Source organism: Garra rufa, chromosome 18 (assembly GCF_049309525.1).
Source record: "Garra rufa chromosome 18, GarRuf1.0, whole genome shotgun sequence".
NCBI lineage: Eukaryota > Metazoa > Chordata > Actinopteri > Cypriniformes > Cyprinidae > Garra > Garra rufa.
Window position 1 is genome coordinate 26,627,789 of NC_133378.1, and position 27,065 is coordinate 26,654,853.

Below are 27,065 nucleotides of genomic sequence, written 5' to 3' on the forward strand. Positions count from 1 at the left end.
TTAATCAGCTGCTTTGTGTTGTTTTCCTATGTACAGTAATGTTTGCGTAGTTAGGTGTGGAGTAATTTCAACTTTGGTGGATTATGCACATTAATTACGGAGTTGCGGTATGGCTAGACGTTCCTAAACGAAGCTGATCGGATGTTGTGGGTTATCCAGAGAATGGTTAACTAGTGTAACTTTTACATTACCGCCTTTAGGAAGCTTATATAACATGACAGTGGTTCTGTGGCTGTGGATAATTGCAAAACTTGGATTTGTACATGCATACATGCTGCTCTGCATGGTTGGTACAAGCATTTTGACTTTAAATTCTGTAACTGTTCTCTCTGTTTCAGATCTCTGCAATAGAGATCTTCTTCAGGAGTAGGGATGGACGAGCAGAAATCAAACTGCGAAGAAAATGATTCAGAAACTGCAGGTTGGTAAACATGAGGGGGGAAAAGATGATTTCTTTGGCCATAAGTTTGTTGTAAATTCATACTGTTTATAAAGGATAATGTAAACACATCTATAACTTATCCATAACTATACTCGTGGATGTACTATAGTTGGTATAGTTATAAAACGCATGCATGTTGACACCTTTCAATAAAAGTGTATAAAAAAGCAATCTTAAGTCTTGCACAGCAATGATAACTTTGCATGGGAATCCTCTCTAGCTTGTGACCTTTGCTTGAAATCCCTGTGAGGCAACAGTGCTACGTATCTGAGATTTTTAAAGGGCACATTTATATTTGCTCCATCTTAACTTACGTCTGCCATGTTTCTCTTAGCTGATGATGGGACCCCTGCAAAGGAGAGCGTCCAAGTTGAGGGGGAACTGAGTGCCCCTGTTGCTGCAGAGGACATCTCAGGCACTACTGTGGACACTTCCAGCTCAACATTGTAAGGCCTTCTATAAATATTGCGGTTTGTGCTGCTTTGCATAAAATGTAGGTCATGCTTTAATGGCTCGGTTTATAGGAAAAGGCTATCTTTATTAAATAGAACGTGGCGTTGGGTAGATAAACTAGTCACTTGTTTAGAGGCATCAACTTATCAGCCAAGGTTAAGCTTAAAGCAACATTTGAATATTAATGCATCCCATTTGTTTATGTAGAGCTGTTTTGGTGAAGCAATGTGTACAGAGTGGCTGATTGTCTTGCCTGTTTGTGCTTTTTCAGGGAGACTGTCAGGGCCTGTGCTCTGTGTAACTGTGTAGAGCGTAGTCTGCATGGACAGCGGGAGCTCCGGTGTTTTGGACCCTCTTCCGATCGGCCCAGCTTGGAGCCCTCTGTCTCCTCTTTGCCAGCAGCTGGAAATGATGACCTGTCTTCCATTGGATTCTCTGAATCCACCTGTTTGGCATCTCTCTTTGATGACACAGGTATGATAATGAAATCAAATGTTTTTTCAATCATAGAGTCACCGTGACGTCTTGTTTGGAGTGAAACATTAAGAGACACAGTCGTTTCTTCACAATTTGTCAAATTTCTTCATGAATGAGTGAAATAACATAGTTTCTGTTTAGATTAAGCATTTTTTTTTATGTCAAGGGAGTCAAAAGATACATTACAAAATTCAGAGAGACATTACATTCAATTCCTATATGTTTCAGGATACATGATATTCAATAAAGAGGAAATAAAAAGGGAAAACAAAACAATAAAAAAAGGAAAGGGGAAATAAAATAAATATTAAACAAACCAGCAGGGTAAGGTACAGTGTAATGGTGACCTTGCATAGTTACATTAAATTTACATTACTGAGGTATAATTCTATCTATTTTAACATTGCTAATTTTTAGAGTTCAAAAATTCTTACCACATACTCCATAAAATAGCCCCTTTTTGCTTTTTTTGATTTGAAAGAAAAAGGGTTTCCATGTTTCAAATACAATTGTTTTCCATTCTTCTAGAGTGGGAGGATTACATTAAGCATTTCTATTTATAACATTGTGAAAACCAGGTTGTTTAGATTTATGCATGTCTTACAGATTTTTTCCTCACTTGTCCAACCACAAAAAATATTATTACTCCATTTTATTTTTAGCGGTGGAATTTACACTAGGTTTATGTAAGTTTGGGGTCGGTATGATTTTTGAAAAAAAAAAATTGAAAGTCTCTTATGTTCACCAAGGCTGATTGATAAAAAAAAATACAATAAAAAAACATAATATTGTAAAATAGTACTACAAACTTACCTGAAAACTATTCAGAATTCCACCTAGGGCAAAAGCTACTTAAAACGCAAAGAATGGTCACATTTGAATGTTGATTTAATTTAGTTACCTGAAGTTATTTGATAAAGAAAATCTATTTATGACATTATTTTTGACAGCATTCTCATTTTGCGGCAATCGTAAGTGCCTAAAACTTTTTAACAGTACTGTAGCTTTGCAGGTAGGTTTCTTGAAGCATCTTGGTGACGTTGCCACAGTTCTTCTGGATTTAGTCTGTCTCAGTTTGCTGTTTCATTCCATACAGACCGGATGAAGATGAGATCAGATCTCTGTGTGGAGCACTGGCTGTTGTCAGACTCCTTATGCAGACAAAAATCTCACTTTGCAGACAAAAATCTCACTTTACAATTATTTATTTATATCTCACTTATTACAATTAATGGCAAAATGAAAGTTTGGAAATGTAAATGATATGTCGTACTGAAACACTACAGCAAAAGGTAGAAATAACTGTCTTAAAACCATTTGCAGTGTTGAAAACAGTTGTGCTGCTTTATATTTGTAGAAATTTTGAGTAGGAAGTTCAAAATTGAAATCTTTTGTAACATAAATGTCTGTGATTTTTTTTTACAAATGCTTTTTATTGTCACTTTTTACAAATGCTTTTAAATCTTCCTTGCTATAGTTACAGTAAATGACAATAAATTATTTGTAATGATAAAATTAAATAACATTATTTATTAAAAAAAAAACACGTTTTGGTTGTCATACAGTGATTTATTTATTGTCTTCAAACCATTCTAATCTAAACCTCATCTGTATTATCCAACGTTAGTTTTGTAGCATATTAAAGTTGTCCAAATGAAGTTCTTAGCAAGGCATATTACTAATCAAAAATTAGGTTTTGATATATTTACTGTAGAAGATGTAAAAAAATATCTTCATGGAACATGATCTTTACTTAATATCCTAATGATTTTTGGCATAAAGGAAAAATCGATCATTTTAATCCATGAAATCTATTTTTGGCTGTTGCTACAAATACACCCGTGACTGGTTTTGTGGTCCTGGGTCACAAATGTGATAAAAAATGTAGCCTGATGGAGGAGGTGACAGTTGCATCAATCGCTTTTAAGTTTTCTCACTGGCCCCAGGATTTATATTGAGCCCTGCAAAAGGTTAAAATGTGGTTTGTGCCTTGAATGTATTATCTTTTCAGTAGTGTTATAACTGCAAATCCTTTTTTATGAAACAGGGAGCTGCTGGGTTCACCACTGGTGTGCCGTGTGGTCTGAGGGAGTGGAGCAGACTGAGGGTGAGGTGCTGATAAACGTGGATAAGGCAGTCATCTCAGGGATACAGCGGGTAGGCTAAGAGCTTCCTTTATCAGAGCATTAAACCTCGTGTATCTTGCTTTATGGCCGGCAAATGAACTTTTCTGTCTTTTCCTTGGCTTTTCTATCTCTGCTTCAGCCATGTGATTATTGTAAACGGATGGGTGCTACCATCCGGTGCCGGGCCGAAGGCTGCTCACGGTTCTACCACTTCCCCTGCTCAGCTGCGAGTGGATCATTCCAGTCCATGAAGCAGCTGGCGCTCCTCTGTCCAGAGCACATAGACAAGGCCGAGGAGATTGGTACAGAATTACAGCGATATCATCAGTAAATAACGTTCACGTTTCAACGATTGCTGAGGTGATACTGTGTTTGTTTTGCAGCCGGAGAGGAAGCACGGTGTGCAGTTTGCGACTCCATTGGGGAACTCTCGGGTTTGCTATACTGTACGGGCTGTGGGCAGCACTATCATGATGCCTGTCTAGAGATCAGTGCGACACCACTTCAACGGTCAGGTTGGCAGTGTCCCGAGTGCAAGGTGTGCCAGACCTGCAGGTATGTTTGAATGCTTCTTGCATTCTTTTACATCAAGTTTGTGATGAAACTTAGTAGTGATCCAAAACAGCAATTTTAGGTTTTATTGACAGAAACAGTGATGTTTAAAGAAATAGTTCACCCAAAAATGAAAATTCTGTCATTCATTACTCACTCTCACGTTGTTCCGAACCCATAAGACCTTTGTTCATCTTCGGAACACAAATTAAGATATTTTTGATGAAAACTGAGAGCTTTCTGACCCTGCATTGACAGCAATGGTACTACCACGTTCAAGGCCCAGAAAGGTCGTAAGCAATTTGTTAAAATAGTCCATGTAACATCGGTGGTTCAACCTTAATTTTATGAAGCTACAAGAATACTTTTTGTGTGAAAAAACTACTTTTGAACTACACAAAATCACTCTAGAGAAGAGTGTTTTGAAAAATATATACAGTATATTATAAATTGGAGCAGAATCATAATTCTGTTATTAAAATTGGACATAAAACCAAAGTTTTTTGTGTTATTACTTTTTTTTTTTTTCCTCATTTTTTGTTTTCGGCCAGGTGCATCCTGAATTTTCTGGTGCAACATTGTGTATATATATTGGAATTTGCAAAGACTTTGTGGTAAATGTATGTATTTTTGAATAACATCTAGGCAACCAGGGGACGATTCGAAGATGCTGGTTTGCGATGCTTGTGACAAGGGCTACCACACCTTCTGTCTACTGCCAGCCATGGACTCTGTGCCCCCTGATTCATGGAAGTGCAAAGTAAGCTTAAACCCATGACTCATTCTTACATGCCCTTCATCTGTGTAATATCACCATTTAAGGCAGAAATCGGACCTGTGCAGTTTATTTACATAGTTGCTCTGCTCTTTTCTCGTGCCTAAAACTGCTCTTTAAGGTTTCCCTAAAAATGAAAATTGTTGTCATTTAACTCACCGCCATGTCGTGGAAACACAAAGAAGTTTATCCAGTTCAAATAAAGCGTCATCCAAACACTTTCAAAATGTGTGGCGATCCTTTTATGGTAGCCCTTAGAGCAACTGTGGCATGTAATGGCGATATCAGTTTGTACAGATGTTTGGCGAGTAGGAAAATGTGATTTTTGTGAGTGAAATATCACTCTATTGTTTTGTCTAACCTGATTTGCATGTCTGTTTCAGCGATGCCGTGTGTGTATTGACTGTGGCATGCGAGGGCTAAAGCTTCCTGGCTCTGAACAGTGGTTTGAGAGCTACACAGTATGCGAGGGCTGCCAGCGCAAGCGCACCTCTGTCTGCGGCGTGTGCAGTAAGGCCACAGAGCCCTCGGCCTCCCTGCAACATCGCTGTGCCATCTGCCACAGGTCAGTTTATGTGCCTTCTGGCATAAAGAACAGACAAGTGAGCTGCTTCATTGTCTAAAGCAGAGCGTTTAGTGCTCTGCAAAGAAGCAGTTTACTAAAATGGAGGCGACCTTTAAAGATTCTCTAGTGTGAAGCCGTATTTGCCATGAAGTAACAAACGAACTGACTTTCATTCGTCTCTTTGCATAAATTTAACTTGTGTTTGATGTCCTCTGCAGATGGGTACACAGTGATTGTGCCTCACTGTCAGGGCCTCCTGAGGAGAAATGCATCTGTGTGCTCTGCAAAGAAATCCCAGATGAGGTTCCAATCGAGTCTGAGGTGTCATCCACACAAGTAGATGAGAAAACGAATTTGGAGGTGCCAATGGAATTGGGTATGTTCTTAATTTTCTTTTTTTTTATGAGCGTGCTCTGTTGTTTTCTCATAGGGTTGTACAATCTTATATCTATTTTGAGAGTCTCAAGTGTTAAGGACTAATTACAGATGCAAACATTGTCCAAGACATTCTTTTGTTTCTTTTCCCTCAAACTACATTTAGGGGTTGTTAGAATTGCATGTGACATCATGTTTGTAGTGTAAACACTAATGATTCCTGTCACCTGTGTACCTGCGAATCCTCCACTGGATTTAAAATTTTAATGGTTACGTGTAGCTTTCAGTGATCCTGAAAACGCAGACGTAATTGTGGAATCCAGTAAAAAAAAAAACGAAATTTACTGTATAGTACTGAATGTCATGGAATTTGCCAAATTTTGGATGAACAAATTAAAAGTAGGTCAGTACACTTAAATTAAAATGTGCTGTGGACTAGTGTCTGTTTCATAGGGAGATTGCTGTTAAATTGTTTAAGTTTTATGATTTCAATTAATTAGACATGCTTTTCGATTGAATATTTTTTAATTTAACTATTAAAACAGAGTCTAGAAAAATATCTTTTGGCACCCTCAAATTCCAGATTTTCAAATAGTTGTATCTAAGCCAAATATTGCCCTATGCTAACAAACCATACATCAATGGAAAACTTATTTATTCAGGAAAAAAAAGTTTTGTTGTCCAGGATCACAAATTATAATGGAAAAAAATGAAATGCAGAAAAAACTTAATTTGGGAAAAAATACAATGAATTTCATAGCAAATTTAAATTACAATTGAGGAATTAAAATAGTTCAGTTCTGAATGATATATTGCAGTGTGTTATCTGTATACTGTGTGGTATGGTGGGCTAGTTGGTGATACCCAGCCCTACTTTCTTTTCTCTGTGGAATGTTATTGACTGATATTAGATGTTGATATTGAGCTGATGTGTTTTATTTTAGGGACAGAGCTTGAGGTGGCTGGAACAGCAGAAGTAAAAGAAAGCATTATGGAGGAGGAACTACGGCAAGAAGGTGCTGAGGGCTCCACAGAGACAAATGTGCACAGTCAGGTCTCTACAGAGCAGCCGGCCCCTTTAGCTACGGTTTCAGGTACATTTCAAAACCCACCCCTTTTTTGTACAATTGTGTTTAATTAATTTTATATTTCCAAATAATATTTTCTAATAATAGTTGCAAATTGTATATATTTATGAAACACTCTAAACTTTTGCCTGTTGTCTTTTTTAGAAGCTGATGAAAAACAAAATGAGGAGACGACTACCATTGAAACAGTGGCTACAGAAGCCACTAAGGAAGAATCAGTGGACACTCAGGACCCTCCTGTGAAGGATAGCCCAGACAGCCCTGTTCCGGACACTATAGAGGAAGCCCAACTTGATGTAGCTGGAAGTCACACAGAAAGGCAGGAGGAGTTGCAAAAGCAAGTCAGTACTCCTCAGACAGAGACGGGGTTAGTGAGCACAGAGGAGGCTACAGAAACAAACCCTCCAACAAGCTTGTGTTCTCAGTCATCTCAAATCTCACTCCCTGTTTCGGAAGAAGCAGAGCCAGCTGTTATGGACTTGGAGGAGGTGGGATCTGAGACACGGCTAGAGGAGGCAATAGACCGGACTCCTCCCCCTGCTTCTCAGACAGAAGTGCCCCCTGCATCTGACACGGATGATAGAATGGGCCAGTCTGAGGATGAAGAAGAGGAAGATGAGCAGGGGGTGGAGGAATCCTTAGAGGAGTCGCTTCTCAAAGATGAGAGTCAGGGAGAAGACGACCAGTCCAGGAAGGAGTTGCAAGAGGATATGAAGCCAGAGCTGGTCCTCGATGAGACATCAAACATTAGCCACGGTGACGAGAGCAGCAGCGGATTCCTCGGCTCGCCGGCTGAGGCGGACTCTCAGATGCTGTCTATGGAGCTCAGCCTGGTGCCAGCTGGTAGGACTCGCTCTGATTCGCTGCTTACTGAAACGGAGGACTCGTTGCCTTTTGATCCACTGAAGCCCGATGGAGATAAAGTGAAGCGCAGAGGATCTCCAGGACGCTCACGGGTAAAACAGGTGGATGTCAGACACCGAACTTTTTTTTTTCTCAGCAGCGTTGAAATTCTGATGGGTTTAGGTACTATTCTAGTCCAAAAGTAGTAATTTTAATGGTAATACATGCATTTTTTTTGACCTTTCAGGGCAGAGGCAGTGGTTTCCCAGGAAAGCGGCGACCACGTGGTGGTGGTGCCGGAGGTGGTGGTGGTGGTGGTGGTGGCGGCAGCGGCAGCGGTGGGGGCAGTAGTGGTGGAAGAGGGCGCGGACGGTCACGTCTCAAAGCAATGGCCTCTTGTATTGATGCCTTTCTAGTAAGTTTTTCACTAATTCTGCCAGCTTTTCCTTTACTAGTTTTTTAAAGCATATTTCTTTTCAGTATAAACTGCTATTAACTATTGCTGTGAATTTGAATTGTGTAACAATATTTGATTTCCCTTTTAAAAGTGAATTATTCTAAAAACGTGACCACCACTGATGTTGTTAACCAAATGTATTAAAAATCGATCAATACACTACCAGTCAAAAGTTTTTGAACAGTATGATTTTAAATGTCTCTTTTGTTCACAAAGCCTGCATTTATTTGATCCAAAATACAGAAATAGACAGTAAAGTTTTGAAATATTTTTACTATTTAAAATAACTGTTTTCTATTTGAATATATTTTAATATGTAATTTATTCCTGTGATTACAAAGCTGAATTTTAGCATCATTACTCCAGTCTTCAGTGTCACATGATCCTTCAGAAATCATTATAATATACTGATTTGCTAGTCAAAAAACATTTATTGTGATGATGTTGAAAACGGCTGAGTAGAATTTTAGAATTTTCTTTGATGAATAGAAAGTTCAGAAGAACAGCATTTATTGTAATTATTGTAACAATATAAATGTCTTTATCATCACTTTTGATCAATTTAAAGCACCCTTGCTATATAAAAGCATTAATTTAAATTAATAAAAAATGTTTCTTGAACAGCTGATCAGCATATTAGAATGATTTCTGAAGGATCATGTGACACTGAAGACTGGAGTAATGATGCTGAAAATTTAGCTTTGATCACAGGAATAAATTACATTAAAAAATACTTGAATAGAAAACAATTATTTTAATTAGTAAAAATATTTCACAATATTACTGTTTTTGCTGTATTTTGGATTAAATAAATGCAGACTTGGTGAGCAGAAAAGAATTATTTAAAAAACACATTAAAGATCTTACTGTTCAAAAACTTTTTACTGGCAGTGTAAATATAATAAATAAAGTAAATAGCTTTAATATTTATTTTGTTAATATAATTAAATTTGCATTTATAATATATAAATAATATTAATTCCTGTAATTACAAGATGCTGAATTTTAAGACATGTTCACATCCTTGCTACGACATCTTGTAATTGCGGTTATCCCAACATGGTGCACCATAAATCCTGGAAACAGCCACTACCTTTGAAATAAACCAAGGTTTTGCAAGTTTAAATGAAATGTGTATATTATATTTACAGCAAACCATGACTGCAGACACTGGACTTAACAAGGAAGAAGATGAGGAGGAAGATGACACCATGCAAAATACTGTGGTACTTTTCTCCAACACTGATAAGTTTGTCCTGCAGCAGGTACGAATTTAACTTTCCTTATTCCACTCTGACTTCCTATAACATTCAGCATCATGAGTGACTGTTACTTGATCTATCTCTTCTTTTTATATCTGTAACAGGACATGTGTGTAGTGTGTGGTAGTTTTGGACAGGGTGTGGAGGGCCAGCTTCTTGCCTGTGCTCAGTGTGCACAATGTTATCATCCATACTGTGTGAACAGCAAGGTAAGCTTTTTCTATTGTGTATGTTTACCAGCATTATAAACAGACACTTATTAATTTCTTTATTTGTATGTCGTCTCTTTAGATCACCAAGATGATGTTGAGAAAAGGTTGGCGTTGTCTTGAGTGCATTGTGTGCGAGGTGTGTGGGAAGGCTTCAGATCCTGCCCGTTTGCTGCTTTGTGACGACTGTGATGTCAGCTATCACACTTACTGCTTGGACCCACCCTTACAGACTGTGCCCAAGGGAGGCTGGAAGTGCAAATGGTGTGTCTTTGTCTCCGTACATTTATATGTGCCATGAGCCCAAAGAAAAAAGTGTGCTAACCAAAGCATTTTATTACCCTCTTCAGGTGTGTGTGCTGTATGCAGTGTGGTGCTAGCTCCCCTGGGTTCCACTGTGAGTGGCAAAATAACTACAATCACTGCGGCCCTTGTGCCAGCCTGGTAACCTGTCCTGTGTGTCGTGAGAACTTCATGGAAGAGGAGCTGCTTCTGCAGTGCCAGCACTGTGACAGGTCAGTAATGCATAATGTAAAAGGCCCATAGAAAATGTATATACAGTCCTATTAAAAAAAACGTTTAGGCTCAGTAAGTTTTTTTTAAAGCACTTTTATTCAGCAAGGAAGCATTGAATTGTAATAATACTTCACAATTAGGCGTTCAAGCACGTAGCTTGGGGGTGATATCGCATTTTTCAAGTGCGTAAATGATTGTGCATTGCACGGTTTTTCGCACATATGTGCTGTCATATGATAGAACTCCTCATTTCGGACAACTTTGCCTCTAGAACCACTGCTGTCAATCAAATTGTTTGTTAAATGATTGAGGTGATGTAAAACAAACCTACTTTTGCAATCTAGTCCTAGGTTTTTCACTCAATCTAGAAAAAACACTGCAGTACAATTATTTGGACTCTCTAGGTCAATTATCAGAAAAAGGTTGAAATTTACCCTTTGGAAGGCTATAACTGGGTCGTTTAGAAAAGAGGCCTGTCCAATGTACCTATAAAGCCTAAAGGAAAACTCAAAACTTCACGAAACCTGCTGAGCACATGCGACAGGTGTTTCTAAACAAGCATGCAAAGTTTTAAGGGGATTGGACCACAGCTGGCGCTATAAAAGTCATAAACATTAAAACCATAATATCTCTATAGAAAATTACCTGAATTTGCCAAAAAAGCTTTTTTAAAATGATTAATTTAGGTGCTTACAGGCTTCCTAAACAGTGTCTTTTTTCATATGTGCTTAAATGCCTTAAGTACTTGAACACCAGTAATTGCTGCTTGCAGCTATATTATTACTCTTATTACTTGTTACTTATTACTATTACTTGTTATTTTTGAATAAAATGCTGCCTTGGTAAGTGTAAAAGATTGTTTTGTTTCTTTGCTTTATAGATGGGTTCATGCTGTATGTGAGAGTCTTTACACTGAGGATGAGGTTGAACAAGCATCTGATGAAGGCTTTGCCTGTACAGCCTGCACTCCATATGTCCCCAGGCCTGTTGGTGAGTTTTATGATGCTTTTGATTGCCAGTACATTTGAAAGTGCTCATTTTTACATATGTTTCCCATAATAATACCATTTATCTTTCTCTCTTAGTGGAGTCTCCTATGATGTCAGCCTTCAAAATGAAAGAACCAGGTATGTGAATATTTGATAACTAGTTGTCAGACTCTCATCTATCAGCTATTTTTATACTTAATCTCTGTTTTCTCCATCCACTTGCTCAGAGCCACAATTTTATCGTCTGGAGGGAGTCTGGCTAACAGAGACTGGCATGTCTTTATTGCGAAGCATGTCCATGTCACCCCTGCACAAGCGCAGACAGCGCCGGTCCCGACTTGGCACCATGTGTATCGATGAGCTGAAAGAAGGCGATGCAGATGGTGATGAGGGGAAAGGTCAGTTTATTACCAAGTTTAATTATTTTGTATACTGTATGATAACCAGTTGTTTATATCTTTGTTGCAAGTGAAGTGTGGTACAATGTCTTACTGGAACTTGTGTTAAATTTGTATATTGACTCGCTGCCATCGATTGGTTGTGAATGCAAATAATAAGAAACTAAAACTGTAATAGGAGGTGCAGAAGCGATGGAATGTGAGCCCAAGCTGGAAGCCCCTGGGAGCCCAGATAGGGACGGAGGAGTGGACAGAGAAACTGGGGCAGATGGAGGTATAGAGGGCATGGCTGACTGTGAAACTCTCAAAGGAGGAGTGGAGGAGACTGAAGACGGGAAGAAGAGAAAGCGTAAACCATACAGACCAGGTCACTGAGCTGCTTCATTTCCTAATGGCTCTATCAGTGTTTCGTGCTTTGAAAGAAACAGTTAATAATGTGATGATTTTTTTTTTTTTTTTCCACTTGTAGGGATTGGAGGGTTCATGGTCCGGCAAAGAAAGTGTCACACACGAATGAGGAGGAGTCTGTCTGCCTCTGGCGATGGCGTTCCTGAAGGTCAAGCAGCTGAAATGAAATTTGAGGAAGGCAAGTGTGGCCAAATGGGAGTTCACACTGTCCCAGCAAACACCAGCAAGCAGTGCTTGTTAGATTTTATTGGATCAGTGTGTGTTAACCTTGTTACCACAAACTGAATATGCTCTTGTTGAGTCTTGGAATGTTTTGAGTTTGGTATAGTTTTCCAACAAACTATGATGTAATCTAATGTGAACTTGAAACCCTAATGTCTTTGCCAACTGTATTAAAATAAATGTTTGTGGGTGCAACTGCCTGGGGTTTTCAGTCTTGATTGACTGTTTCTTTATGAAATATATTGCATCTGCAAATATAGTTGTTTTTGTACAGTATACATGTAGATTTTTTTCCCCAACAACTTATGTCCAGCATCCACTAGTGCAGTGTGATCTAACATATTAGCCTCAACATCTTTTGTATTATCAAAGAGATCATTTTCATAGTCATTTTTTTTGTCATTTAGGACCTCATCCTGACATACCTCTCGATGTCCCAGAGGCAAAAACAGCAGAGGGAGAGGGCGAGCAAGCCAAGAAGCGCAGGGGGAGAAAGAAGAGCAAGTTGGAGGACATGTTTCCTGCATACCTACAGGAGGCTTTCTTTGGCAAGACGTTACTCGATCAGAGTAAGAGAGCTTTTCTTGCTCCTCCGACCCAAAGACATACGCAGGGTGTTCTGAGACCTCCACTCCCTGGGCATGGGGCCAGAAATACAGCCTCTGAACCAGGTAAGAGACTACATGAATGTTAGTATTTGAGAATAATAAAATTAGCCCAGGCCAAGATTTAAACATTTGTTCTTACAGTTGAGGCCACAGCCAGGCCAGCTGGTTTGCCCATGGAACTAAAGCAAGAGGGTGAGGGAACCAAGCCTCCAGGAGATCAAACAGGTGGGATTTCCAAGACTGAGGTAGTTCAATATTTTGGGAATAAATGTTTTCAGAATGTAATATTTAACTTGCACAACATTTTGTTGCAGAAGGAGCAAGTGGGCAACTTTCCAACAAAGATCAGTGCTCAGGAGATGCACATGGGTCTGATGCACAGAAGAATGAAGGTAATTTCTTTAGTTAACAAACAAGTGAGATACCTGCTGTAATGAACAGATGTGTTACTCAAAAGATCGCTCTTTCTCCCACCAGATCTCCCTCAGGGACTAGAAGGTCAGGACTCTCAGCAGTTTTTCCAGAAAGTACTTGGACCTACTGAGGGATCTGCTGCAAGTGGGCCTCTGCCGGCTAGCATTAAGCCTGTTCAGGAGGGCGATTCAAATCAAAGTAGTTGCCCTCAAAGAAACCTTTTAGGTATGGGCAGAATTTCATATTACTATTGAAATAGCTCAGATTTTTTTAAACATGTCTACGTGTTAAAAAATCACCATAATTTAACTACAGGTGCTTCCTTATCTGGCGCACTCCCCTCAACTGGTATGATGGACTCTTTTTCAGGTCTCTCCCAGTCCCCCTTTTTCGACATGCGGTAAGCCGTAGATTTGCTTTGTCTTCTCGCTTTTGTACCCTAATGAATGTTTTATCCTTTTAAATGTGTCTTTTTGTTTATTTGTCTAATCTTCAGTGATCGAGGTGGTCTTTTCAGTCCAGACCAGGATGAGGAAAGCCCATGGGCAACACCATCCACTCCAGCCACCCCTTCCACTCCTCCAACTCCTACTGAACAGGAAGGTGATGGCCTCTCCTACAATCAGCGCAGTCTGCAGCGTTGGGAAAAGGATGAGGAGTTGGGAAATCTATCTACCATATCTCCTGTGCTATATGCTAACATGAACTTCCCTAGTCTCAAACAGGACTACCCTGGTTAGTATTAAATTGACTTTTAAAAATGTTGTAGGAGGTGTATCTTTAACACTTTACTGGTCAAAATATAGGAGCTTAAACAGATTTGTTAGGTCCGCTTCATTGTTTCCTTTCTATCTATAGACTGGGCCAGTCGCTGTAAACAAATAATGAAGATTTGGAGGAAGGTATCAGCTGCAGACAAGGTTCCTTATCTGGTAAGTGCAAGTTTGAACCTATAGTGTAACTTAATTTTACAGTACTGTCTTTGTTCTCTAACAGTTTTCTTTGAAATACTACTTTTCCATTATCCATTCAGCAAAAGGCCAAAGATAATAGGGCTGCTCAGAGAATAAACAAGGCACAGAAGGTAAGTGGCCTTCCTCTTAAATCAGGGTTCGTACAAGATGCTTAAAGTGCTTGAAGTACTTGAATTTGAATTTGACTCAAGGGAAAACCCTTGAAAATAGCAATATTCCTGAAGAGGTACTTGAAAAGTGCTTAAATTATTAAAAGACAATGTATCTATGAATAAAGTTTAATTTTGTCAATAAGCATATGTCTTTTCATGCAAAATACATGCAATTGAAAGCACATCATACCTTTATCGCTTATTTCAGTTGACATCAGAAAACAATCAAGCTAAGCAAGTAGTAGTACTGACAGTGTCGTGTAAACATGGTTGAAGATGCAAAAAGAGGAACAGATGAAATCAATTCAGTCATTTATGCTGGAACTACTCTGGTTGATCCAGACTAGTGACTTTGATCATTTATTTCAAACGATACACTAGCAAAAACAAGATCAAATTAAAAGAGCCATTTATTTTCGTATTTCGGCATCGCTTGTAACAATTAAAAAAAACTAAGTGCAAATAGCCCGCCTTGTTTGCAGAGGCTACCAATGTGTGATTTGAATAGTCAACACTACAACAGATGGCTGTTAAATGTCAGCTTTAGTGGCGCAGAGGATACATCACGTGATTCACTTATTTTAATGCGACCGATCCGGGTTCGAATCCCCCTTCTGGCGAACTTTCATATCGGAAAGGCATTTATTTTAAATAAAAATGAGGGACATAATTGAAAAGTTGAAAATAAAGTATCGATTGGGGTAAGAGTAGGTGTAGGGAGGGCTTATTGTCCCAATAAGGCACTACCATTCAATAAATTGAATTAAAACTATAATTTACACTCAGTATGTAATAACTGCATACTGTTTTAATGTACTGCAATACTTGGGCACATATAATTGCGTCTATTTGCAATAAGTATTATAAATATCAGAAAATCCTCCTATTTTAACATAGTGTAAATAGAACACATTGTTATTTGCACTTCATGTAAATAGCATCTGTCGTTAAGAAAATATGCTATTTACACTAAGTGAAAATCTATCTAGCATCCTTGAAATTTAAAAAAACGTAGTGCTAAAAGTCTTTGAAAGTCCTAAAATTTCATTTTAAAGTATCTGTACAAACCCTGTCAAATGCACTGTATAATCATTCGATGTGTTTGCATTGTAATTGTAAACATTTTTCTTTATTCTAATCAACAGCAGGCAGAAAGTCAAGTATGTCGGCCTATCAGAACTGAACCTGGCCGTATTAAAAGCGAGCGCCCTAATCTGCACCTCCAAATTCCCCCTCCCTCAGGCTCCGTATCCACTCCCTCTCAGCCAAGCTCTGCCGAGAGTCCTTACCATCTTGCACCAGACTCTGCATCCTCAGCCTTTTTTCCTGATGGACCCCTCAAGACTCCTTGCTCAGCCGATGTGCACACAGACCCATTTTCTAAACTTCCCTCTCAGTCTCCGCACCATCAGTCTCAGCCATCCACCCCATACTCGCAGCCTTCTTCCAGCCCCTTGCCGGCCTCTTCCTCAGGATATCCTATGCCTGGCCCACAGGGTGCTACTCAGGGACGGCCAGCCAACTTTGGCTCCCTTGACATGCAACCAGGGACTCCTCGCAGGGCCCAACAGGTTGACCCATTCTTTAAACCACAACAGCAGATCCCCAAACCTCAGCAGCCACCTCAGGAGGCCTTAGGTCTACCGGAGAGTCCTCGACCTAGGCCTGGTGGGCCTGGAGACTCACAGATGTTCTCACCGCCTCATGCAACACATTGTGGGGACCAATATCGTGGCCAGCATGGAGCTAGCCGACAAGATCATGCTTCATCTCCTTCACCATCATTAGCTTCTTCACCTGCTGGGGTGGGCCCAAATAGGGGAGAAATTAATGCTCCATCTCCACGCTCTTTTGGCAGGCAAGACCTTAGCTCTGGTTCTCCTGCTAGTATGGACTCTGGAGATGGGTTATTTAAAGCCCCCATGACGCCTCGTATGCATCAGGGGGATGGAGGTGGATTGTCTGCACACCCTCCAGGTGCCTCCCCTAATCATCCTCCTGAGAGCTACCGCCAATCTCCCTCTACGTTCTCTGACCCTTACGCCCAGCCTCCTCTCACACCGCGACCTCAATCGGGTGACTGCTCCTCTCCTCTACCCCAGAGGCTTCCCACACCTCAGCAAGAAACATACTCAAGATTGCCTTCTAGCCCTCAGTCGCAAGGCAGTTCTCAATCGCCTCTCACACCAGGAGCCATTTCCAATGATGTGCTTTCTGTGCAGTCACCAGCCACTCCACGCTTCCAGTCCCCTGACCCATACTCCCGCCCACCTTCACGACCTCAGTCCAGAGATTCCTTCTCTTCATTGCATAAACCCCCACGTCCGTCTTCTGTAGCACCAGAAGGAAACTCCCCCTTTAGAGGCTCACCTCATCATAGCCAGCAACCCCCCTGCTCACCCTCAGTAGCAGATCCGCTCTCTGGAAAACCCCCTGCTTTCAGCTGCAGTCCTGGTGTAGGGCTTCAGATGGGCCAACAACAAGTAGTTGGCCAGCAGCAGATGATGACTCCTCAGCAAGCTCAGGTTCACCTCCAGCAGCCACAGTCCCAGACACAACCAGTGGGTGCTGAATTTAACTCAAGAATAGCACTTCCACCTGGAAACCAAGATACAGCTGTGCGGGCAACAGATGCTCCACATTTACCCAACTTGCCAGGGGTGCAGGATATGTCAGACCTGTCTGCTGGACAGGATCCAGCTCTCATGAGCCTTAGTCCATCTGAGTTAGAAAAGCACAGACAGGTAAAGTAGACACTGTATATGTGTAGACTTAAAAAATGATTTGGGTAGAATGAGGAACTTTTGTTAATGTTTTGTTACTTTTGTTTTATGTACCACAGAGGCAACGATTGAGAGAGTTTCTTATAAGACAAAAAATGCAAAGAAACTCACTTCGCCAAGAGAAGGAAGCACCTGTGGTGGGTAATCCAGCTCAGAGTTGGCCAGGCGGGGAAATGCCGGCCTTTCAGCAAGACAAAAGCCAGCGAGCACCACCTCCTTATCCTCAGGTATTGATAAGTTTGGGAAAGTGGTTGCCGCACATTGCATTCTCATGCCCGCTGTAAACAACACAAACTCACAGCCCATGCAGAGATGAGTTCATGTGAAACAACATTTAACATTTACCAAATTCATGGTCATGGACCACAAAACTAGTCATAAGTAGCACGGATATATTTGAAGCAATAGCTAAAAATACATTGTATGGGTCAAAATTATTATTCTTTTATGCCAAAAAGCATTAGGATATTAAATAAAGATCATTCCATTAAGATATTTTGTAAGTTTAACGTAAATGTATAAAATTGTAATTTTTAATTAGTAATATGCATTGCTAAGAACTTCATTTGGACAACTTTAAAACCTTTTTTTTTTTTTTTTTTTTTTTCAAATAGTTGTATATCAGCCAAATATTGTCCTATCCTAACAATCCATACATCAATTGAAGGCTTATTCATTCAGATGATATATAAATAATATGACTGGTTTTGTGGTCCAGGGTCACATTTGTTTATCACACTAAGCTAGATCAGATTTTCGGTTTTGTTTCTATTGATCATGCAGCCCTACAGTAAACAGCCAAAAGTGTTTTGTTAGTTGGCATAACATCATCTTTTATCCATCAGGACAGAGCTGTGGTTGCTCAGGCAGCCCTTGCCACCAGGATGCCTCTGCCAGTGGGAGCAATGGATGAAAAGCTCTGCCGCCCACCTCCTCCTGGGACACCAGCAACTATGGACCCCAGTGCATTAAGGTAGATGCTTCTGAACTGAATAAATGCTTCTGAGTTTTTTGTGTGTTTTGTATCATAGCTCTTGTATATTTTATAATCAACACTTTTGTTGTAGGCAACCTGGGCCCAATATTTCTCAGGGGATGTATCCTCGTCCACCATTTCCTGCACAGTGGCAAAACCAAGGAGCTCCACGGAGGTTCCCACAACCATCTATGATGGAAGCCGTTCCGAGGCAGCACCTTAATACTCCCATAAACAATCCTCTCAACATTCAGTCCATGCAGAATATGCCCAATCCTTTGACAGGGGTTCCAGGCACAGGCGCAGAAGCTGTACAAAGCCATGTGTCGGGAGCTCCACCTCAGTTTATAGAGCTGAGGCATAACTCCCAGAGGATGCCACTGGGTCCTCAGTTTATGCAAAGGGCGCCTATACCTAGACCTCGCATGTTTCTTCCACAGCAGGAAATGAATGCTCCTTTTGTTCAGCAGAATTTACCCCCATCTCTTGATGCTTCAGCGGAGGGAATGCGTGATCCTAGAATTGGGTTACAGCAGGGTGGCATGGACCTTTTGATGCAGCAACAACAAAGCAATGTACCCCCTTCTCAGTCTCAACTACAGCCGCAGCCGGTGCCAACTACTACACCCAAAACTCCCATTTCTCACACTACAACTCAACAGCTTCCTCAGACAAGTACAATAGCAGGTCGGCAGACTGTTGTGAATCCAGTTGACCTACCTGAGTCTGACCTAGGGCTCGGTGATACAGTGGCAGAAACTGGAGTGGAGGATGATGATCTTGCTACTCTCGACCTGGACCCTGATAAAGGTGATGACGATTTGGGAAACCTTGACAATCTTGAGACCAATGATCCTCATTTGGATGATCTGCTCAACAGTGATGAATTTGATTTGCTGGCTTATACTGACCCTGAGCTTGATCAGGGTGATCCCAAAGATGTTTTTTCTGACCAGTTACGACTTGTAGAAGCAGAGGGAGAAGGTCCAGGGTCTTCTACTAATGTAGAAATCAAGGTTGAAGAGAAACCAAAAGTGGATATGGCTTCCCAGGACACGCGCACAACTGCCACTCAACCACCTTTAAAGACTGAGAGTTCAGCAACCAATACTCCGAAGGCAGAGTCTTCTGATGCCGTTAGGCTATCATCTGTAAAACTTGAAGACAAGGGATTGATTGAACAACCTCAGTCAGGAGAAGCTCCTGTTAAAGATGACATTAGTGAAACAGTGTCTGTTTTGTTTAGTGGAACAAAAGCCACAAATCCACCGGAGACTGCAACTGCTTCTTTGAACACCGTCCGTTTGGGTGGTTTGCCTTTCCCTCTTCCCGGCCAAGCAGATGCACTGTCTTTTCCATCAACTGCACCACATCCAGACCTGGGTAACGATCCTCTTGGATTGCCAGATGCTGGCCACCACTCTACAGCAGATGATCTTGACAAAGTAGAAAGCTCACTGGAAGCGAGTGAACTACCTTTGTTAATACAAGACCTTTTGGAGCATGAAAAGAAGGAGCTTCAGAAACAACAGCAGCAGTTAAGTGCTCTGCAAGGAGGGATTGGTAGTCAACTTCATGGCATTCAGAATCAGCAACAGCCTCCTCAAGGGCCAAATCAAATAATGATGCCACCGCACCACCATCCACCCCAAGGCATAGTGCCTCAAGCAGGTATGGTGCCCAGGCCACCTCACATGTTACCACAACAGCAGCAGAGGTTAATTGGTGCTGCAGTGCCTTCACCTCCCCATGCAGCAATGGGACAACAGCAAGGCATTTTACGGGGTGTACAGCCTGGCAGAATTCATCCTGGTCTTACTCCTCAGCAGCAGACAGCACCACCTCCACATATTGTCAAACAGCAGAACTTGGCCAGCAACTTTTTTCCAGATAAAGGTATGCTGATTTCTATCAACTTGTGATTATTATTATTTTTTGGTTATCCCAATAATGAACATGTTCTTGTAAATATAAATACCTTCTTTTTTTTTTTTTTTTTTAGATCTGGATAAATTCATGACAGATGACATAATGGATCCTATTGCGAAAGCTAAAATGGTTGCGCTGAAAGGAATTAAAAGGGTGTTGGCTCAAGATCCAATGGGTGTACCACCAGGAATGAATAGGTACACTTTCATTAAAAAAAAAGGAAAACCAAAAAAAGTTCCAGTGTTATGTATTAAAATTATACGACAGTGTTTTAGTTCCATGTTAAAAAAAATAAAAATAATATATATATATAGATATAGATTAAAGTGGTAATATTTCAAGAATAAAGTCAAAATACTATGAGAATAATGTCAAAATATTTCAAGAATAAAGTTGAAATACTATGAGAATAAAGCTGAAATGTTTAGAGAATTTTAAATGGTAGAAATAAAGTTATAATATTATAAGAGTATAGCCTATATTGCGCATGCAAATGCCCGGATTGAAAGCACCCGGAGAAGTTGCCAGGCCACCGAAATTTATTTGAATGTTGTTGCATCCGAGCGGCCACATCATCTTACTGGAATGAGGAAGAGTCCATTTTAAGAGCTCACAGAAACAGATTAATATCAAGAATATGATATTTTTAACAGACTGAACAGGAATAACTTTATTCAGCTCACACACCCAATAGACATTCCTTTGGGGGTGTCAGCTCTCTTATTTAACCCTTTTTAATTAAACAAAAAACAGTATAGCTTAAATTAATGAAACCAATGTCTGAATGAATCAGAAAGATGATTGACTTACATGCCACTTAAGCTTAAAAAAGGTTTTAGTACCTATTATAGATAGTTCAGACATAAGAAAAACAACAGTCTAGACATGTTTTTTTCATTTTAAACCAGGAAATCATATTTCAGACATGACAGAAATGAACATGACATTTTGAGAGATGCCTTACACTTTGAAATGTGCAATTTTTTTCTTTTATAATTTAAATTGGAATCATTTGGTGCACACCTCCTATGTGGTAGATGCATTATGCAATTACCTTACATCTATTATAGCTCTTTAATGCAGTAATTAACATTTAAATGTATGATTTAGAAGTGGTTTTGTTCCTTTGCTAAATAATTTGCTGGTTGACATTTCAATGGAATTGCCTACTTTGGGTCTGTTTCAGATTTAAATTAAATTTTATTTAATTTTAGGCAACAAGTATCTCTTTTGGCTCAAAGGTTAACTTCAGCCCCTGGAAATGAGGATTCCCAGGCTCAGCTTGCACCTGGGTCTTCTAAGGTAGGTTTAGTATTCTTCTGTAGTTCACATTTCATTTAAATGTATTATGTTATCTTAACCTAAATCCTCCTATTTCAGGAAGGAGAAGGCAGCAACCAGGTTCAAGCAAGACCAAATCCTCCGCAATTTGGCATCATCAGTATGTTTTGCATTTCTATCTTTTTTTTAGTAAACCACCCCTTCAATGCTATTATTATCATTTCTGTTATATATTGTATTATGTTCCCTATGTAAACACTCATTTGAAGCAGTGCAGAAAACAATCCAGACAATAAAATGGAATGTTATAGTCTGAACTTTGAAATTGTGTCAAATTTCTGCAACCAGAAATTTGACACAATTTCAAAGTTCAGACTATAACATGGAAATCTGACTATGTGTTGCATAGTGGAAAACATAGGTTGCTTAAAATTGTTATATAGGCACACATTTAGGTTATAGACAGTTCAGTTTATTTCTTGCTGTTAATGTTCTTGGGCCATCACACTTATAACAGATGATGCTGAGCAGCACCAATATGAAGAATGGCTTGTGCACACCCAGCAGTTGCTGCAAATGCAGTTGAAGTTTTTAGAAGAGCAAATTGGAGCACACCGTAAATCTCGCAAAGCTCTGTGTGCCAAACAGCGCACTGCAAAGAAAGCTGGACGTGAATTTGCAGAAGCAGATGCTGAAAAGCTCAAACTAGTCACTGAAGAACAAAGTAAGATCCAGAAACAGTTGGACCAGGTATGCAACATATCTTTTTACAAACAAATGAGAGAGATTTTGTTGTTTTGAAAGTCATTCAGCTAATAACAACTAAAAAAAAAATGCTTTTCCAGGTGCGTAAACAGCAAAAGGAGCACACCAATCTTATTGCAGAGTACCGAAGCAAGCAACAGCAGCATCAGCAAGGGTCTTCCATGCTAGCTCCTGGGCCGTCTACACAGGCGCCCCACATGCTTTCCAAGATACCTGGACAAATGATTATGGGCCAACAAGGAGGACCAATTATTGGTCAACCACCTGGTGGAATGCCTCAAGTAGGGATACCTCAGGCAGGCATGCCAGTTAGAATGCCACAAATGCAACCTTTTGGTGGAGCCCAGCCTTCTCTCCCACTTGGAGCTGGCACTGTGCAACCAGTCCCACCTCCTGGTTTTTTCCAACAAGCCCCTGGAGCACAAGGTCCACCTGATCCAAGAGTCATACAAGAGCGACAGTTACAGCATAGAATGCAAATAGTCCAAAAAATGCAGCAGCAACAACAACAACAACAGTTGATGATGGGGCAGCAGGCTATGCCACATCAACCTCAGCAGCCTGGCATAATGAATCAGCAACCTGGAGCCATGGGCAACCAGCCAACCCAGGTTTTGATGGGCAATATGGGGCAACAGCAGCCAAACTTACAACAAGGATTAATGAATAACCAGCAAAATCAGCAGGGGTTAATTCAGACAACTCCCAGTATGATGGGAAACCAGGCTATTGGGCAGACGCAACATAATGTCATGGGCCAGCCAATGGCTCAAACTGTAAATATGATGGCAGGCCAGCCACAGGTTATGGTTGGTAATCAACAAATTGTTCAGCAGCTTCAGAGACCTCAGGGTTTGATGGATCAGCATGGGCCGGGTGGACAGCATGTTGTAAGAGGGCCACCAGCCCAACTCACGCCTCAACAGCAGAGTGTAATGGCTCAGCGCATGCTCATGTCACAACAGCAGCAGAATGCTGCAAAAAACCTTGCTCAACTTCAGCAGCAACAAATTTCACAACTGAAACAACCAACGCAGGTTGGTCCCTCTGAGCCACAAAGAGCTTTAGAAGCTCCACCATCAGGGAGTACCCAAGGGGTTGGTGACAACTTACAGCAAGGTGTCCAAGATCCTGACCATAAAGATGGAGGACTGCTTAGTCCAAAAACACCCCCTCAGCAGGGTGGACCTCCTACACCACTTCAGATGCAACAACAGGGATCTAGCGGAGAGCAGAAATGTGGTGTTGGACAGCCACAGCAAGCACATGCTTTTATAGGTCAGCAACAGACAGCACAACCTCAATCAAACCAGAATATTGGAGTAGCAGAACAACATGGTTTTGTGGGCAACCAACAGGCTGGATCTCATCTTAAAGTACAACCACAACAACAGATGCAACTTGGTCTTCAGACCCAGAGCACCATACAAATAAAACAGGAAGATCAGCAAATGTGTTTTATGGCACAACAGCAAGCTGGTCAGATTGCTGTACAACAACCACAGGATGTGCTCGGCCAAAATAGTGGTCAGACCCAAACTACAATGACCGGCATTACAAATCAACAGCAGCAAGCTCTCTTGACTCAACAGATGGGCATTCCTAGAGGCCAGCAGATGATGATGACTCCCAGGCCTGGTGCTCCGGCAGGGCAAATACGTGCCCCTATTAACATTCAGGCCTTCATTGCACAGAACCCCCAACTGCGTCACCTGACTCCCAACCAACAGTTGCAGCAAATTCAGGCAATGATTGCACAGCGACAGCTACAGCAAGGCCAGATGCTGAGAATGCAGGGTCAGCCTCAGGGACAAATGCGTCCCCAGGTCCCACAGGGGCCACCAGTTGGTCCACGGATGCCTGGTCTTGAAGCCCAACAACAGCAGCACCGCTTTGGATTAGCAGGCAAACATGGTCCAGCTGGCACTCAACAGCAATCGGGAGCAATGGGACAATCATCTGGTTTGGCTCCGCAGTTTCATCAAGGTGTTTCGGGGCCTATGCAACAGCCTTCTCAAGGACCTTTGCCTCAGTACATCAATAGTGCTCAGCAGCAGCAGATTTTACAGCAGCAACAATTACATCAGCATCAGATGATGAGGGGTCAAGTGCCCAGGCCAGTAATGGGTCAAGTTCGTGCCACAGTGCCTGGACAGCATATGGCTAGACCAATGTCTCCTCGTCAGTTAGTGGGTCAGGGTTCCCCTGGAAGCCCACTTTCTAATCAGCAAAGACTCATGAGGATGTCTCAGACTCCACCAGGCCCCCAGCACCTTCAGCAACAGCAGTCCCATGTGGCGACAGCACTGAGCCCCTTTCAAGCCTCTCCCTCTCATGCAGGTTCTCCTGCAGGGTCTTCTGTTCCAGAACCTGGTTCAAGCCCAGCATCTGTACATAAACATGAGCCAGGCACCTTGTCCCTTTCCAGTCACTTGTCATCGCCTTCTAGGCCAGATAGTGTTGTAGGAAAGGGTAGCCCCTTTAGCCAGACAGGGGGATCAATAGCTTCACCTTTGAGATCTCCAGCTGCCAAGACACAGAGCCCAAATACTGAAACTCTTTCAGCTCATTTTCCACCCAATGGTCCGTCTCCTCAGTCAGCACAGAACCAACACCAAGCAACAACTCAACCAACTCAACTTCCCAATCAAATAACACTGCAAAACATCAAACAGGAACCACGTGAGGTCCAGTGTGACACAGGAGGTAGTGTAGAGGCCCATTCTGATGGCATAAAGAGAGAAATTTCTGGAGAGGCGGTCAGTGCTATTGCCAACTCTGCTCCGGGCTCTAGAAGTCAAGCAGGAGATCTTGGATCCCAAATTCAAAGGACAGAGACTGGCCAACAGCTTCTACAGAAACTCCTCCGAACCAAAAACTTACAAATGGCTTCTCAGAGACCCTCAGATGGAATTCATAATGAGATAAATGGGCACATCAATAGCAAACTAGCAATGCTGGAGCAGAAGCTTCAAGGAACTCCACGCAACATGGAGGTACGACCAAACAAGTCACTTTGTGTGTGCCTGTGTATTTTTTTTTGAGCTTCTAAATTTTTATCTGCTACTGTTTTTAGGATCTGCAGTCACTGACAAAGAGAACTCCAATAGTCAAGGCCAAACGTACCACAAAAGCTGGAGAGCGTGGGCCAAACTCTAGAAAGAAAACCAAGAAAGAAGAGGTTGGAAAAACTGAGGCAATAATGAAGCAGCTGAAACAAGTATGTGGCATTGGCTTATTGAATAATTCTGTTGTGTTTTAAGTGATGCATAGCTATGAAAACTTTGAATTAATATTATATTAAACCACTGCTCTCTTACGTTTTAACCCACAGGGACTTTCTCTTCTTCCTTTGATGGAGCCCTCCATTACTGCTAGTCTGGATTTGTTTGCTCCATTCGGCAGTAGCCCAGCTAATGCTAAGGCTCAGTTAAAAGGCTCATTTGGAAATGCTATACTGGACAATATTCCAGACTACTACTCCCAACTACTTACAAAGGTACACTATAGTTTGGCATTTTGTAAACCTTTCAGTACACAACTGAAGATTGTGTACGTTAGACATTGTGTTTTCCTTATTCTGGGGATTCCAAAAACTGATTATAAACAGTGAAAAACTGTTATAAACAAGTTTTTAAGATGCAACCAGGTTGTAATGACTGCAACACTTTTCATTCTTTTTCCAACATGTAAAAAATATCCATATTTTGAGATGTTCTTTGGTGTTTTTTTTGTATTAGAACAACCTCAGCAATCCTCCAACACCACCATCATCACTTCCTCCAACTCCGCCACCTTCTGTGCAGCATAAGCTTTTAAATGGAGTGACACCTGTAGAAGAACTAGCAGAAGCTCAGAAAGAGACCGAGACGTCGGAAGATACCATGGGTGAGACATACTATTGATTCTAATTCATTAGTGAGCCTGTTTGATGGTGTGACAATTTTTGCACAGTACTTGATTTTTCCTTGTTCTTAAAGGTTCTGTTCCAGAGGAAGTAAAGAGTGTAGACATACTAGCAGCTCTTCCCACTCCACCTCACAACCAAAACGAAGATATACGGTAAATCACCAACTCTATAATGCAGTTATGTTCCACAGAACAGCTAATCTTATGTCTATATCAGCTCACTAATGGATTCTCTGAACTCAGGATGGAGAGCGATGATGACAGTGATGCTCCAGACAGCATTGTTCCTGCATCCTCACCTGAAAGCCAACTAGGTGATGAGACAACACGTTTCCCTCATCTGTTGGATCCCAAAGAGGAGGAAGAAGAGAGGGCCATCTCTCCTGTCATCCCTATTATTCCTCGTTCTGCCATCCCGAGTATGTGGTACCATTTGGGAACTATTTTAATTGGTTTGCTTTAATCTTTACACTGACTTGCTGATTCTAACCATGTACAGGTTTTTCTGAGACGAAACCATTTGAGTCAGTGGATGGAAAAGTTGTGGCCTCATCCAGCCAGTGGGACAAAACCAAAAGCAATGAAGTGTCTGTAACCTTCATGCTTTCATCAGCTGCAGCCAAGGTATTTAAATCTCTTAACTGTCTATCACTACAAAAGCCCTAGGTAATTTTGAATGACAAGATTTATGTAATTGTTTGATTTCTTCTCAACAGAATATTAACACAGTGATGTTGGCCGTTGCCCAACTGCTGCACATACGTATGCCAAGTTCTTACGAGGCGGCTTTTCCCCAGAGTCCTGGTAGAGCAGGTGTTGGACCTGGAAAAGTACCTGACGCTTCCAACCCAGGTAATGCAGTCAAGCTGTCATTTAATATTCTCAAAGTGTTGGTTAATTGTTTAGCTGCTGCTTTTTTTTTCACCTAATGCTGAGTGTTTATTTTTAAAAAAGGTTTGAAGGCAGACTCTTCTGCAAGCAATGATACAGAATGGCTTAGGCAGTTTGATGTTTCCCTCCCTGGGTGTACCCTGAGGAAACAAGTTGATATTCTTGCTCTCATCAAACAGGTGAGTTTCCTGAGATTTTCTTTTTGTGTCTTTTTGCTATTTTACAT

At 41.1% G+C, this 27,065-nt stretch overlaps 1 protein-coding gene across 1 annotated transcript in view; it reads left to right on the top strand.

Moving 5' to 3' along the window:
- Positions 1-372: 372 nt before the first annotated feature.
- Positions 373-27,065, top strand: part of kmt2d (lysine (K)-specific methyltransferase 2D) — a 33,684-nt gene continuing 6,991 nt past the window's right edge. Inside the window, exons 1-47 of the mRNA XM_073822923.1 lie at positions 373-421; positions 777-888; positions 1,167-1,369; positions 3,420-3,529; positions 3,638-3,800; positions 3,882-4,053; positions 4,696-4,810; positions 5,209-5,390; positions 5,609-5,766; positions 6,710-6,859; positions 6,998-7,818; positions 7,944-8,013; positions 8,059-8,111; positions 9,305-9,418; positions 9,520-9,624; positions 9,707-9,888; positions 9,975-10,139; positions 11,021-11,130; positions 11,226-11,267; positions 11,357-11,527; positions 11,706-11,894; positions 11,997-12,113; positions 12,565-12,828; positions 12,907-12,990; positions 13,071-13,157; positions 13,243-13,404; positions 13,495-13,579; positions 13,676-13,914; positions 14,038-14,111; positions 14,213-14,263; positions 15,451-17,049; positions 17,148-17,315; positions 17,934-18,061; positions 18,156-19,960; positions 20,067-20,190; positions 21,208-21,295; positions 21,374-21,434; positions 21,792-22,024; positions 22,120-25,035; positions 25,116-25,259; positions 25,374-25,538; positions 25,780-25,927; positions 26,020-26,101; positions 26,192-26,367; positions 26,448-26,572; positions 26,665-26,800; positions 26,903-27,018. Coding sequence (XP_073679024.1) covers positions 373-421; positions 777-888; positions 1,167-1,369; positions 3,420-3,529; positions 3,638-3,800; positions 3,882-4,053; positions 4,696-4,810; positions 5,209-5,390; positions 5,609-5,766; positions 6,710-6,859; positions 6,998-7,818; positions 7,944-8,013; positions 8,059-8,111; positions 9,305-9,418; positions 9,520-9,624; positions 9,707-9,888; positions 9,975-10,139; positions 11,021-11,130; positions 11,226-11,267; positions 11,357-11,527; positions 11,706-11,894; positions 11,997-12,113; positions 12,565-12,828; positions 12,907-12,990; positions 13,071-13,157; positions 13,243-13,404; positions 13,495-13,579; positions 13,676-13,914; positions 14,038-14,111; positions 14,213-14,263; positions 15,451-17,049; positions 17,148-17,315; positions 17,934-18,061; positions 18,156-19,960; positions 20,067-20,190; positions 21,208-21,295; positions 21,374-21,434; positions 21,792-22,024; positions 22,120-25,035; positions 25,116-25,259; positions 25,374-25,538; positions 25,780-25,927; positions 26,020-26,101; positions 26,192-26,367; positions 26,448-26,572; positions 26,665-26,800; positions 26,903-27,018 — 12,813 coding nt within the window. The remainder of the gene's footprint in view (positions 422-776; positions 889-1,166; positions 1,370-3,419; positions 3,530-3,637; positions 3,801-3,881; positions 4,054-4,695; positions 4,811-5,208; positions 5,391-5,608; positions 5,767-6,709; positions 6,860-6,997; positions 7,819-7,943; positions 8,014-8,058; positions 8,112-9,304; positions 9,419-9,519; positions 9,625-9,706; positions 9,889-9,974; positions 10,140-11,020; positions 11,131-11,225; positions 11,268-11,356; positions 11,528-11,705; positions 11,895-11,996; positions 12,114-12,564; positions 12,829-12,906; positions 12,991-13,070; positions 13,158-13,242; positions 13,405-13,494; positions 13,580-13,675; positions 13,915-14,037; positions 14,112-14,212; positions 14,264-15,450; positions 17,050-17,147; positions 17,316-17,933; positions 18,062-18,155; positions 19,961-20,066; positions 20,191-21,207; positions 21,296-21,373; positions 21,435-21,791; positions 22,025-22,119; positions 25,036-25,115; positions 25,260-25,373; positions 25,539-25,779; positions 25,928-26,019; positions 26,102-26,191; positions 26,368-26,447; positions 26,573-26,664; positions 26,801-26,902; positions 27,019-27,065) is intronic.